Raw genomic sequence first — 14,412 nt, 5'->3', positions numbered from 1 at the left:
ATTGTATACTCAGCACTTTCCCAAGTTCTGTTAAAAAGAATTTCAGGCATATTACTCAAGTAATTGAGAGATTTTTTTTCCCGGAGTATTTGAGGAATATTTGGCTGAAAATATGGTCTGAGTTTTTGAAAGACTTTAGTCAAAGTAATTGAGAAAGTTTTGATCTAAGTTTTTGAGAAATTCATGTTGATGTTTTGAAAAACGGAAGATGTTATTTTTTTTCATTGTTGTAGAAAAATTGCAGACACCATTAAAAAACAATAATACACAAAGAAAACTGTTCAGTGTTTTGTTGTTTATTTGTTATACTACATTTTATAATTTACAATCAGTCAACATTTTAAACTGGTCTCTAAAGGATAGAATATTTAACCCTCCTACTGTTGGACCTTTCAATATTTTTTACTTTGGTTTTCAATAATAGATACACCATGCCAGCCTGAACAATGCGATTATCATGTTGGTGAATGCATATCTCAACACTTTATACCATATCACCCCTTACAAAGATTCTGCCTTTTGCTAGACCCCTTTTTAATACACGTGACGCCACACGCTCAAAAAACGCCCTCACTTTTATCAAAAGGTGCCCTCACTGGAATCAAAGGAAGCAAATCGTTGGACGACTGCTGTTCTTTATGCGTACAAACGTGCACGTGATCTCAGCATCCCTGTAGTGTTTTGCGTTATGCAAGGTGTCTCTATTGGTTTATAGCGCATCACATGACTATTTGGACTAAAAAGCCGCACGACTGCAACATGCTATTTTAAAGTAGCAAACGATGTTCTATACCTGTAGCAACCAATAAACTATCCAATAGCAACCAATTTACTATCCCATAGTAACCAATTTACTACCCCATAGTAACCAATTTACTATCCCATAGCAACCAATTTACTATACCATAGCAACCAATTTACTATGCCCATAGTAAAAATGGCTTCTTGGTCATTATTACGTACCTAGCAGCTATGCACTACATGGAGATGTAAAACAATTGCAGTGTATTAACTGTTTTCACTTTGCCTTGAGGGAAAACATGGAGCAATTGCTCCATGGGAAAGAGAACGCCTGAGTTGAGTCATGTTTTCAACAATAGCTCTTGAAGTAGTCAATACCTGATACTGTGCACAGCTGTGCCACACAGGTGTTACTTCACGGAGGCAACGTAGGCAGTTGCCTCAATGCCCTCTGGTCATTGTCTTGGTGCCCTTGAAATGATCCAGTAGAATGATACAAACTTCTCACAGTGTGCCCTTTACCAAAGAGAAAATACAGGCCTGACCACTCGCTGGAAAATTAATGTTTCCAAGAGTAGGAGGGTTGACTTCTTCATATAAATTATGTTAAGGTACATAGACTTGGTACAAGTCATAGACTTTGTACAAGTCGGGTCCCATGCTTGTTTACACTGCTGGGCCGTTCCAGTGTTGAGTTGCAAATACCATCTCTTGATTTTCCTGACCTGTACAAGACAGAATACAATGTAGATAGATTTAGACTAAAGAGCAAGTTAGACTTGTGTCAAGTCTAGGGTTTAAAGGAACAACCGCTTGCTCATAAATTTTTTTTAACAAATCTTTAAAAATCAGAAATATTAGAAACCCAAAACTCCTTGTACACATTTTTTAGATCTAAAAGTTTAGATGATCCTGACCTATACAAGACGGATATAAAGACGAATTTAGATCAATGGGAAAGTTAGACTTGTGTCAAGCCTGGGTTTAATAGAACAACCCCTTGCTCATAAAAAAGTTAAACAAATCTTTCAAAATCAGAAACAAAGAAACTCCTTGATTATCTTTTAGATCTCAAAGTTAAGATGATCATGATCTATACACGACGTGTCAGACGAATTTAGATTAAAGACACTGGACACCTTTGGTTATTGTCAAAGACCGGTCTTCTCACTTGGTGTATCTCAACATATGCATAAAATAACAAACCTGTGAAAATTTGAACTCAAATGGTCGTCGAGGTTGCGAGATAATAATGGAAGAAAAACAACCCTTGTCACCCTTGTGTGATTTCAGTTGCTTGATTTCGGGACCTCAAAATCTAATTCTGAGGTCTCAAAGTCTAATTCTGAGGTCTCGAAATCAAATTCGTGGAAAATTACTTCTTCTCGAAAACTATTACCTCAGAGTGAGACGTTTCTCACAATGTTGTATACTATCAACAGCTCTCTATTGCTTGTTACCGAGTAAAGTTTTATGCTAACAATTATTTTGAGTAATTACCAATAGAGCAAGTTAGACTTGTGTATATCTACTTAAGTGGCTACGTAGTCTTGGTTCTTGTGCATAAATTGTGTGCTTTAGATGCATATTATATAATAAAAGGCTATTTGTCTGAATTGTTTTGAGTGAGAAATTACTTCTTTCTCAAAATCTATACGCTACCAAAGGGGCCATTTCTCACGATGTTTTGTTGTTTTACACTGTCAACAGCTCTTCATTGCTCGTTACCAAGTTAGTTTTTATGACAACAATTTACAATTAGTGTCCAGTGCCTTAAACAATGACAAATACAGTGTATTTAATGGGAGACTTTGGGACGCTAGGTGGCAGCAGACTTACCAGGTAACTTTCCATTGTTTACGTAGTTCTGGGCGTGCGCACATGACCGAGAACAATGGATTCTACCTTGTTAGTCTGCTGCCACCCAGCGTCCAACAAGTCTCCCATTAGTTTGCAGTCTTGCTTTGTATTCTACTACCGCAAAGTAGATATCTTTTGCAATAAACCCATATAAATTACCTTTGACATTACTGCTCAGGCTTGCAGTATCCGGGCAGTGATGCACAGCTGGTTTTCCCCTTTTTGCAGACTGGTTTCTCACAATAAAGACCTTCAGAGCACTTGCCGTAATTCTCCATTAGCCCCTCACACAGCTCGTCCAACCCCTGAAGATAATATTAATAATTTGCATTTAGAGGGATATGATTTCTCCATTTTCAACCGGATTTCCGGGGGTGGGGGGGGGGGTCCCCCAAAAAGGGAAATTCCGTGGGTTTTTTTAAAGATCAAGTTCTAAAAGAATATTAACGCTCAGATTCAGGAGTAAGGCTGTTAAAACCAAAGATAAATGTTAAGTTTGCGAGCTCGCATGCTCTCGCGCTTTGTCTCTTTCTCAACAGCCTGTCAACACATCCCTAATTTATAATGCGCCGGTATTTCTTTTAAAAGTGCCACATATAAGAAGCAAAGATCTTCATTATATAAACAATTCTTTTGCAACTTACAGCCCGAGTTGTTGCCAACCCAGGTTGGAGAACTATAAATCCATATAATAATGCAAATCAAAAACACATCGCTACTTGTACACACACAAAAATAGTCGAACATTGTGTGGATACATGTATTGTTGAAAACATAACAACTAATTAGGCCCATGGGAGGTATTTTATTTAATTGAAAGTTTGCAGATTATGTTGATTTCGGGTTTAATCGTCTGTTAAAAACACTGGACACAATTGGTAATTGTCAAAGACCAGTCTTCTCACTTGGTGTATCTCAACATGCTTAAAATAACAAACCTGTGAAAATTTGAGCTCATTTGGTCGTCAAAGTTGCGAGATAACAATGAAAGAATAAAAAACCTTGCTTGCAGAGGCATGATTTCGGGACCTCAAAATCTAATTCCGAGGTCTCGAAATTCGTGGAAAAGTACTTCGTTGAAAAGTACTTCTTTCTCGAAACCTACGTACCGTCAGAGGGAGCCGTTTCTGGCATTGTTGTATACTATCATCAGCTCACCATTGCTTGTTACAAATTTTATGCTAAAAATTATTGTTTTGAGTGATAAACAACAGTGTCCACTGCCTTTAACAACTAGTTTCAGTCTTACCTTAGTGCAGACCTTACAACAATCGCACTCGTCTAGTATAGTCCCGTACTCACAATCTGGCTCTACACAGTTCATATCTTCACAATCCATGCAAATGGTGCCCTCGCAGCTTTAAAAGGATGGGTGTGAACATACAAGAACATTAATAAGAAACAGTTTTGTTCGGCGCTACTATTGACAAAAAATCATATGAACTTGGAAAAAAAATGGTTTTGTTTGACGAGAGGGCGTCTTTAAGCTTTAAAGCTGGGCAGGGCCCAATTTATTAGAGCTGCTTTAAAGGCCCATGACCCGTTTGGTAATCAGCGGCGTTAAACTAGGGTATACAAAATTAGGGGCAGGATTTGAAACTTTGCATGGTGGAGATAAGATATAGAAGAGTTTGCGGTAACACCAACCAAAAATTAGGGGCACACAATTTTCTAAGGGGTAGGGGGGGCACTTCAGAACAAAGAGGGAGCATGCGAGCGCGTAGCGCAAAGTCTTCACGGCGTGGGGTCTCGAACATTAATTTGCATTCTAGATGCTCCGTGGTGCAATCTCAGGCCATACAGACGCATGAAGAGAACTTGTAATTGACGAGCAACTTATAATGTAGTCATAATAATAATGAAATTTATACCGCGCATTTTCCATATTAAAAATGATCAAAAGCGCCTGACAATAAAATGACTACGAAGAACTAAAACAAAGATATAGAACACAACCCAAAAATAACATATTTATTAATTAAGCAAAAGTAAAATAAGCAAAAGAATAAACACATTTCTAATCTCCAACTTCGAGGCTTTGAAAGCCTTCAAAATCAGAGATGTCGAATGTGGGCCTTTTGGATTTGCCCAAGTAGAAAAAAAAAAGGGTTGGTCGGTTTGGAATATATTTTTTGTGAGAAATTGGGTGAGAAACTGCCTTTAATTTGCACCTTGTCGTCTGCGGAAAAGTGGTGGACTGGGGTGATATCCACTTTTTTAAAGTAAGTGGTGATACAATTTTTCGTTTGATATGCCCAAGTTCAAATTTAAATTTTGGTCAAAGTCCCAAAACGATGACGTCACATTTGAAACATTAAAATTGTAAACAGTCAAACACAATTGTCTTCTTTAGCACTTACCGTTGAAGACACACAGCCAAGACTGCCAACATCGCCAGAGAAAGAAACTTAGACATTGTTTTGTCGGAGTGTGAAGCCGAAATCGCTCTTTTAAATGTCCAAAGATTGGTACGAGACTCAAATCGACTGAGAACAAGGTTGTCGTTAAAGCTGTGACAGAAAATTTTAGTGGCGTTTCATTTCCGACGTTGACTCTTTTATACAAATTACTCCGCTGCGCAAAATTAATATCTAGGATGTTCCATTCTAAATGAAGGGTTGATTTGAAACTTAATGGAAGGGGTAAATATTATTTACTGGTTTATTTATTTTATGTTATTTTTAATCTTCTGACAATAACAAGTGCACTGTCGTCTGGGGCAATAAATTTGAACAAAAACATTCTCTCGCAACTTCGACGACCAATATTGAGTTCAAATTTCACAGGCGTGTTATTGTATGCATATGTTGAGATACAGCAAAACGGAATTTGTCGTACTGGCTGGACATGTGGGGGTCACGACAACAACTGAACAATGGACCCCACAAGACAATCTCAATGGACCCCACTAGGAAGTTCTTTAGAAAAGGGACAAAAGGTTAAACAACGCAGGACCCCAGCAAACCTTTTCCTTAATGATGTGTCTATATGTGGTTTTACCTTTTACAAGTTTAGTTTCCTTTCGGTGATACTTTTTTTTCTTCTTCATTTTTTATAGAAAAAGAGCCATCCGTTTCACATCCGTTTAATAATAATTCTCGAAGACTACCGATTTTGAAATGGTTTCTCCCTTTTCTCAATACAAAGAATTATTGCACCATCACCAACAATTGATGCAATAAGGAAATTTGTCCCACAATAAAATCAAAACCACCGCACTGTCATCACACAAAGGCATGTAATTAAAGCCAATATGTTTCTGAAATTATCATTGTATCATTCATAACTACCTCTTTTATAATACACACATATTGGTTTAGGCCTTAAAGGAACGGTCATAGATTGGTTAAAGCCATTGGTCACTTTCGGTAAACAGTGTTGTCCAAAGGCCCACACTTCGTGTATCACAACTTATATATAAAATAACAAACCTGTGAAAATTTAGGCTCAATCGGTCATCGGAGTCGGGAGAAAACAACGCAAAACTCTCCCTTGTTCCCGCACGTTTCGCCGTGTCATGACATGTGTTTAAAATAAATCCGTAATTCTCAATAATTATCGAGAATTGATATTGCTTTAATGTTTTCTCAAAAAGTAAAGCATTTCATGGAGTAATATTTCAAGAGAAGTCTTTCACCATAACCTTCTGTAAACTCTGTATGTTGTTTGTAAATCTGTGAGCTATTAAAAAAAAATTCTGTACCGAAAGTGTCCAATGGCTTTAACGACCGTTTCATTATTTCAAAAATTAAATTACAATGTCCATAAGTTTAGCTGACCTGCCGCCGATTTCACGAAACTTTACGCAACTGCGTAAGTCCACTTGCGCAACGTTTATGATGGCGCAACTTACCCCCATAAACGTCGCGCAAGTGGACTTACGCAGTTGCGTAAAGTTTCGTGAAATCGGCTGCTGTCCTCTAATTCAGTATTGCGTTAATACAACCAGTGTATGACACTGCCTTTAATTTTGGTAAACTAGAGCTAGTATTCAAAGGATCAGTTATTAATTTCATCTAAAGCCTGTGACCCGTCCTTGGTGTTTTGTTCTCTTGCGTGGGAGGAACAGCTGCTTCCAGGTTCACAAACGGAATCTTTCAAAAACTATAACAACCTCGTGCAGTTATATCCTTTGAATGAATTGGTAGTATTTTTCACACTCAATGGCCTCATAAAGCAGCAGCCGCAGAGGGCTGCAATTTGAAATGTGTTGCAGGGACTCTTTTTTTGTAGTGCAAAAACTAATTAAGAAATCATTCAATATTATTATTTGGTGTACTGTTTTGTTTACTACAATACACATGTGGTTTCTGGTGTGGCATGCGATTCTGTCTGCCAGGGAATTCTGTGAAGTAACGCTGTTTTTGAGAAAAAAAATAATTTCGCACTCAAATAATAATAAAAGTCTTCAGCTGATGCCTTTTATTATGCATCGGAAAGCACATACATTTTTTGTGCAAATAGTTTTTTTTTTCTGTCACTATTTTCTTTCAACTGTGATGCCCAAAAAATTGAGTTCAAATTTTTACAAATTTGTTGTTGTGTATGCATGGGACACACCGAAAACCATAATAATTGGTCTTTGACAAATAATACCAAAGGTGTCCAGTGCCTTGCTGCCCATAATACGATCTCTATGAAGAGTCACCTATGAATTACCTCAAAAACAAAAATTTACAAAACAAGAATTGAATTTGTTTTTTTTGTGTGGTTTTATTTCTCCAACGAGCGATATATAATATAACATACATAATGTGTGAATCTTAAGTTATCTACAATGGGAGACTTTTTGAAAGCTCTGCCACTAGAGGGCAGCAGACTTACCAGGTAAGGGTGCACAACTCCTATATCAAACAATGGTAAATGCTAAAAATTCAAAAATACTTAACACAAACTTAGAAGTCTTTCAGCCTCTTGAAAATTAAATCAGATACATTGTCATGCAACTAAACTTCAGATTTCTTCTCGAGTCTTGGTAGGTCAGCATTTTGGAATGTTTGCTAATTACCCTAGAAGATAAACTCATGTACACCGCTTGTTATCATTGGGGAACTCGTGTCCAGTACGTCCTGTTCCAGAACAGTTTGGTTTATGCTGGCAATGTGTTATGAAAAACAAAATACAGTTTGGCTAAATCTAAAATACAGAATCAAAAACACGCAAAACACAAGGTATTTGCTGTCAGTGACCGTCACCGTCATGCTTATCCTATTCCTAAGTTGTTGACATAGACCTTATCGCAAATACCAATGCGCAAGCGCAGACTGTTGACTGAGGTGCATTGTGGGATATATATGGATCAAATTTGGATACCAGCAAGACCACAATGCACCTAATTCCAAGCTTTACGCGCGCGCCCCGGTATTTGCGAAAAGGTCTATTACCTGGTGAAGAGCGCCCTCTCTTGGTGATTGGCAGATACTCTAAAGTTTCCCATTAGGCCTGTAACTATAAATTCTTCATGGTCATAGTTATTAATTAGCTTCAAGTGTTGTTGTTGTTGTTGTAGTTGTTGTTGTTGTTGTTGTTGTTGTTGTTGTTGTTGTTATTGTTATTGTTATTATTATTTGTATTATTATTACGATAAGTTTGGATTTCTCGTGTACGTACACGATCAGTATACCGAAACGTGAGGTTATGATAGAGGTTTTATTTATGTGGCGGCAAAAACGCTTCCGTTAAAAAACAGTTACGAAAGGCGCGTTATTAGTTTTTTACAGAATGGGGTCACGCCGTGCCTGGCTCTGTACAAACAGTGTGTGTGTGTCCTTGAAGAGTTTAATTATAAAGCACGGCTGAAACTGCCATGCCTATTATTAAAAAAATAGGCAACTATTATTTAATTTGACAACAAAGGGGGTTTGCCGTCTTCATTTGGGGCCAAGTTTTTATAGCTCCTTTTATAACTCCTGCCTGCTGCTAATTAAATTGCCAATCAAAAACAAGTCATGCATCAAAATTGTTTATCCTAAAACGCCTTGGCTGTCCTATATAAAATTATGATAATGAGCGGGGCCAATTTTATCTGCGTCACACTTGAAGGTTTGCCGAGGTGCAGTTAAGACGTTGTTTTCATAGAGCCACCTAATTAGCGGTCTCTCTCCATCACGTAAAAACAAAGGTAAAACACTTGAAGTTATTCATCGTTTAGCACCATTAAAATAACAGCAGGCCCCAATTTCATAGAGCTGATAATAACGGTAAGCGTACATTTGCGTGCTTAACTGTAGCAGAACAACATAATGTGTAAGGGCGGCGTATTCACAGGTAAGCACGAATAATAGGCAGCCATATTGCGCGTTCACAATGAAGCCGCGCTGAGTAGTGAAAATCCTACTGATGTAAGCACAAAATCAGCCATTAAGCAGCTCCATGAACCTGGGCGCGGTTCAAACCCATTTCGATTTTTCAACTAATGCCTTCAAATGCAATCAATGCGTTTCGCTTCTTGCATTTTATTTTATGTACACATTGGATGGACATCGCCATTTGTATTCCATTTTGGGGAGGGGGGGTCAGTTTTGAAAATTTTCTTTCATAATAATAATAATAATCGAAGCCTTAGCGCCGGTATCCGCCAATGCAGGCGCTCATGGCGCTTGCTCAAAAAAATCTGCACCCTAGTCAGCTTAGCTCCAGGCGCACTGCGTCGCGATATCTCAAAAAAGGGTATAGTCATTATGCTCCTCAAAGGCAATGATTATTTGTGGATGTTGAACAGATGTGTTTTGAGTGCTGATTTGAATGTATCAGTTGTGACAGCTGCCCGGACGTAATGTGGAAGACCATTCCATATCTTTGCTGCTGCGACTAGAAACGAACGCTCTCCCCAAGAGTTGCGTGCCCTGTGTTCTTCAAGGAGAAATTTGTCTGCAGAGAGTAGATTTTCTCGTGTTGGAACATATGGCTGCACAAGATCACATAACATGTAAGACGGGGATTGACCATTCATCGCTTTAAACACTAGCAAGCAGAGTTTGTACTAGATTCTCTGTTCAATTGGGAGCCAGTGCAGTTGTTTCAGAAGAGAGCTAATACTTACACTCTTTTTGGATAATGTAACTACTCTGGCTGCATTGTTTTGTAGACGTTGGAGTCGATTCAGTTGTGATTTGTTCAGTTTGTACAATGCAGAATTACCCATATCAAGCCTTGAAGTGATGTATGCATGGGATAACAGTTCTGCAACATGATCATTGATATGCTTGCGGACCATTCCAATATTTCTGAGTGACAGGAAAGCTGCTCGGGATACAGCGGAGATGTGGCGATCCATGGAGAGATTAGAATCCAAGATGACACCAAGATTCCTGACAGTGTCTGATGGAGGAATGACGCCTGTACCCACCCTGATCCCAGAGATATTTACCTTTGACCTTTGATGTTGAGATCCAATTACTATGAACTCTGTTGGTCTTCGGTACGGTAGACCTAATGATTTAGCCATAATCAGTCGTCTTTATAACAATTTATATTTTTGGGTGTTTGTATTTATTTGAGTTTCATTTTTATTTGTTTCATATCAACCAGAAGCAATGGTGTACGTGGTGTGGGCACTTGCTCTGCTGTCAGCAGTCATTTATTGGGACAGCGCAAAATCTGAGAATGTTTTGAGCAAAAGTCAACCACAAAGCGCCCATCAGAAGATGCGCAAAGGATACCAACACCAATTTTATCCCGGCCCTATACGGGACCATGCACTCCGCGGTAAGACGTACCGCACTGCAACAGTGCAGTCACATGTGCCCTGCGCAGTACTCTGTCTGCATGAGAACGCCTGCAAATCGTTCAATTACTGCGAGAATGACAAGCTCTGCGAGTTGAACCGTGCCGTGTACGCTGCGGATAAATCTGACATACAACCATCAAATGGCTGTTACTACTTTGACGAACAAGTTCATAAAGGTACGTTTGAAAACCCTGCATCTAGTGACATAGGGTTGTCCCGAGCGGTATGTTTGTAAACAATATGTTGTGTGTTCCGACGAAGCATCGGTCCAAAAGCTCCTAATTCAGACCCAGCCAAATTGCATGGCAAATGTACCCTAGGTTAAATCTTTGACTTAAACAAAATTCGGTTACACCCTTATGTTTTGACACCACTGTCCGTCAGTCCTGTTATAATATTTTCCTAACACTCAGATTTTGTTTGGAACATAACATAAGGTTTGTTTTACCATTATGGGTGTCTGAATATAGAGTCACCGCATCACTGCTCTCAAATGTCCATAGGATTTGTACAACAAATCTCTTATCCAATGGTTGATATAGGAACTCCTGGCTGAAATCAATGAGTTTTTTTTAAGTGTATCATTAGTTTTTGACGGAAATGCTGTTATAACGTGTTTGTTTACCATTTAAATGTATTGTGATATTAATTTTGTACACTCCTTAATTTTACGTTATTATTAATTAAAAGATCAGGCCCAACCTCAAGATTTTGAAAAACTAAAAACATTTCTGCCGTTGACGGCGTGCGTCAAAATGGCAATACTTTGACGTCATGTGTGGGAGTTTGCTTTGTCCCACACGCTGCAACAACGCGGCTAAACAAGTTGGAGCTCCCACATTGACGTAACATGAGTGATGACGTAACAGCTTTTAGCGAATCATCCAGAAAAGCACTGGATAAAACGGGGTACTCGAAATGATTATTTTTTTACACATTTAAAGACTATTTATACCCATACGACTCAATTTCCTTATTGGTTGAAAACATTTTAAGAGAAATTCAGCCCAAAAACAACGCCTTGCCATTTTCGTTTAGGTAGGTCATACTTAAAACAAAATGTTTGAAACTCAAAATTTCCCAACATTTTTAGATATTCGGTAATCTTGAGCTTTTAGACAATAACAAGTAACCTAATCGGATTGCTTTTGTCGAGAAATTGTTCAGGAAAGTTTTGTTTCTATGTTGTTTTCTCTTTTTTGTCTGGCAGAATGCGACGTTATTGAGATACCGGGCAACTCCATCCCGAACGACTTCCATTATGACTTCATGTTCCCGAGACTCAACTCAAGCACAAACATCAGACTGGACTTTGCCGCGAAAGGGCAAGAGAGCGCAATGTTAGCTCTTTCTGAAATGCCAAATGAAGATGAGTTTTATTCAATCGGTACGTTTTCTATTAATTGTTGTTTGTCTTTCATTGTGTCCACGGTTCCGCCCCTGAATATAATATTAATCTTATCCTGCGCTATGTTCCTTCCATACGTCTTCGTTCTTTGGATTCTGGCTTACTCGCTGTGCCCCAAAACGCTCGCTAATTTGGGGTTGGGGGGGACGACAGGTCCTTTGCACTCGCTGGACCGTTCATATGGAAGTTGCCCTCACATATTCGGTATACTAGTACAGGACAGTAGACACATTCAAAGACAGATTGAACAAAAACAGCCTTGTTGCACAAATTTGTGTGTTTTCAGGTGCCTTTCAGCTGAAGTCTTCCTTTATTTGAGTAAGAAATTACTTCTTTCTCGAAAACTATGCTATAACTTCGGAGGGAGCCGTTTCTCACACAGTTTTATAGTATCAACAGCTCTCCATTGTTCGTTGACAACAAAATTCTGCTTATAATTATTTTGAGTACTTACCAATATAGTGTCCGATGCCTTAAATCAATTGTTGTACATTTTTTACCAAACAGGTATCGGTGGGTGGGGCAACACGAAGTCAGCCATTCGTTGTGATAGGCATTGTTATCCTTTCGATTTTGAAGTTTCGAAGGACGACGTACTGGACGAGTTTGAGTATCGTCGATTCTGGCTAAACTACGACAACGGGATGATACAGGTAGGACAAGGTGGTCAGCTCGTCCCATTTATTAAATGGTACGATGAGACCCGTAGGGTGCAAGTCAATTATGTCGGTTTAGCTGCGTATAGCTCGCCTGTAAGCTGGATCTTTTACAGTTATTGCTATGAATGAATACAAATGGCACAACGTTTCTGTTTGCCTTAAAAAAAAATAAGCAGTATACTTTTTAATATATTGACGCACAGTTTTAGAGGTTTTGTTGCCCAAACTATAGTTATTAACAAAAGGGGCTGTATAGCTGTTATTGAAAACAGTCGCACAACGATCAAGTCACTGTGTATACCTTTAAAAAGAAGTAATACCAATTATGCCTCTTTTTCAAATAGCTCAGGCCAATTGATGCATAGTTTGGGGGGTTTGTTGCAAAAAATATAGTTAGTTAAAAAAAAACACCTGTAACCGAAACCGTCTAATTGATAAGTTTAATTGAAACACTTAATGTTCTATTATTTAAAATATATTAAGATTATGTAGGCCTTTTAATTGAAACACTTAATGTTCTATTATTTAAAATATATTAAGATTATGTAGGCCTTTTGTTGTATTTATAGTGTGAATAACTGTAATAGAACACAGATTTTGATCTCGATAAGTATAACAAGTTATCGACGTGGATGTGTTAGTTTCATGTAAGTTCACGTTCACGGATAACCGTCTTGATCTGAAATACTCTTATTCTTGTAGACATTAAAGGCAGTGGACACTATTGGTAATTACTCAAACTAATTATTAGCATAAAACCTTTCTTGGTGACTAGTAATGGGGAGTGGTTGATGGTATAAAACATTGTGAGAAACGGCTCCCTCTGAAGTGCCATATTTTTCGAGAAAGAAGTAATTTTCCACGAATTTGATTTCGAGACCTCAAGTTTAGAACTTGAGGTCTCGAAATCAACCATCTAAACGCCCACAACTTCGTGTGACAAGGGTGTTTTGTCTTTCATTATTATCTCGCAAGTTCGATGACCGAATGAGCTCCAATTTTCACAGGTTTGAATTAATTATGCTTATGTTGAGATACACCAACTGTGTAGTCTTTGACAATAACCAAAAGAGTCCACTGCCTTTAAAGCTAAGATTATGTAACCCAAACAATATTGTTGTATTTTGTGGTGTGAAAATTAATTGTAACAGAACACACAATTTCAATTAAAATATTAAAAATTAATCTACGGACAATAATGTGCTATAGTTTCAAGCTGGAAGTTCACCATACAAAATGCACAGACCGATTAGGGCTGCAAAAGAGGGGTAGCCTTTTCCCCACAAATACTTATAATAAAAAGATTATTGTACATACACAATCATGAGGGAACTTTCACTTAAAAAGTAGTAGGTTAATATTAATAATAATTAAATAGATTTAAAAACAAATATTTGTGGCATCAAGTCTGTTGTAGTGACATTATTATTATCAGTTTTGCAAAGAGAGTTAGTGTTGCTTTTTACTGTTGTTTTGCTAGTTAATGTGGGTCTTTTGGGACGCTTGGTGGGAGCAGACTTACAACAGGTAAAATCCTTTGTTGTCCGTTAAAGTCTTCTGGAAGTGGTATTTTTTCAAAATAAAGCTTTTGTCTCTAATACATGTGTTTTGATGAGTTGAATGTGAATAAACAGTTAACTAAGGTTTTAAAATTCAGTTCTTATGTTATTTACAAATTAAGAGTATACCCCGACCCGAGAGGGCGCTGTTCGTGACGTCAATCGTAATGCGTAGCGTAAACACAACTGCAAAGTACATGTACGGACCAAGTCGTGAGTTTGTACGTTTCAAAAAAACTGAATGCAGAAAAACACTTTTTGAAATGTACCAACTCACGACTTTTTGGACGTACATGTACTTTGCACGTGTGTTTACTATACGCATTGCAGGCAAAGTCTGCCTTGAATGACGTCACAAAAGGGGTAGGCGGAGTCAGCCCCCAAACAACTTTATATATTTTTTAAACATATAAATCGTGACAAACAATTACTAAAAAAATTGTTTTATTGTTCGTA

General features: G+C 38.0%; 1 protein-coding gene across 1 annotated transcript; it reads right to left on the bottom strand.

The window, feature by feature from the left end:
- Window positions 1–2,768: 2,768 nt before the first annotated feature.
- Window positions 2,769–5,017, bottom strand: LOC117299564 (single insulin-like growth factor-binding domain protein-2). The gene is made up of 3 exons (XM_033783114.1): window positions 4,962–5,017; window positions 3,851–3,959; window positions 2,769–2,906 (listed from the first exon to the last, which is right to left on the bottom strand). The coding sequence occupies exons 1-3, from the start codon at window positions 5,015–5,017 to the stop codon at window positions 2,769–2,771; spliced, it is 303 nt and encodes a 100-aa protein (XP_033639005.1).
- Between the last annotated feature and the right edge of the window lie 9,395 nt (window positions 5,018–14,412).

Source organism: Asterias rubens, chromosome 14 (assembly GCF_902459465.1).
Source record: "Asterias rubens chromosome 14, eAstRub1.3, whole genome shotgun sequence".
Classification (NCBI taxonomy): domain Eukaryota; kingdom Metazoa; phylum Echinodermata; class Asteroidea; order Forcipulatida; family Asteriidae; genus Asterias; species Asterias rubens.
The sequence above is the reverse complement of the archived record's forward strand: the minus strand, read 5'-3'. Positions and strand labels throughout refer to the sequence as shown.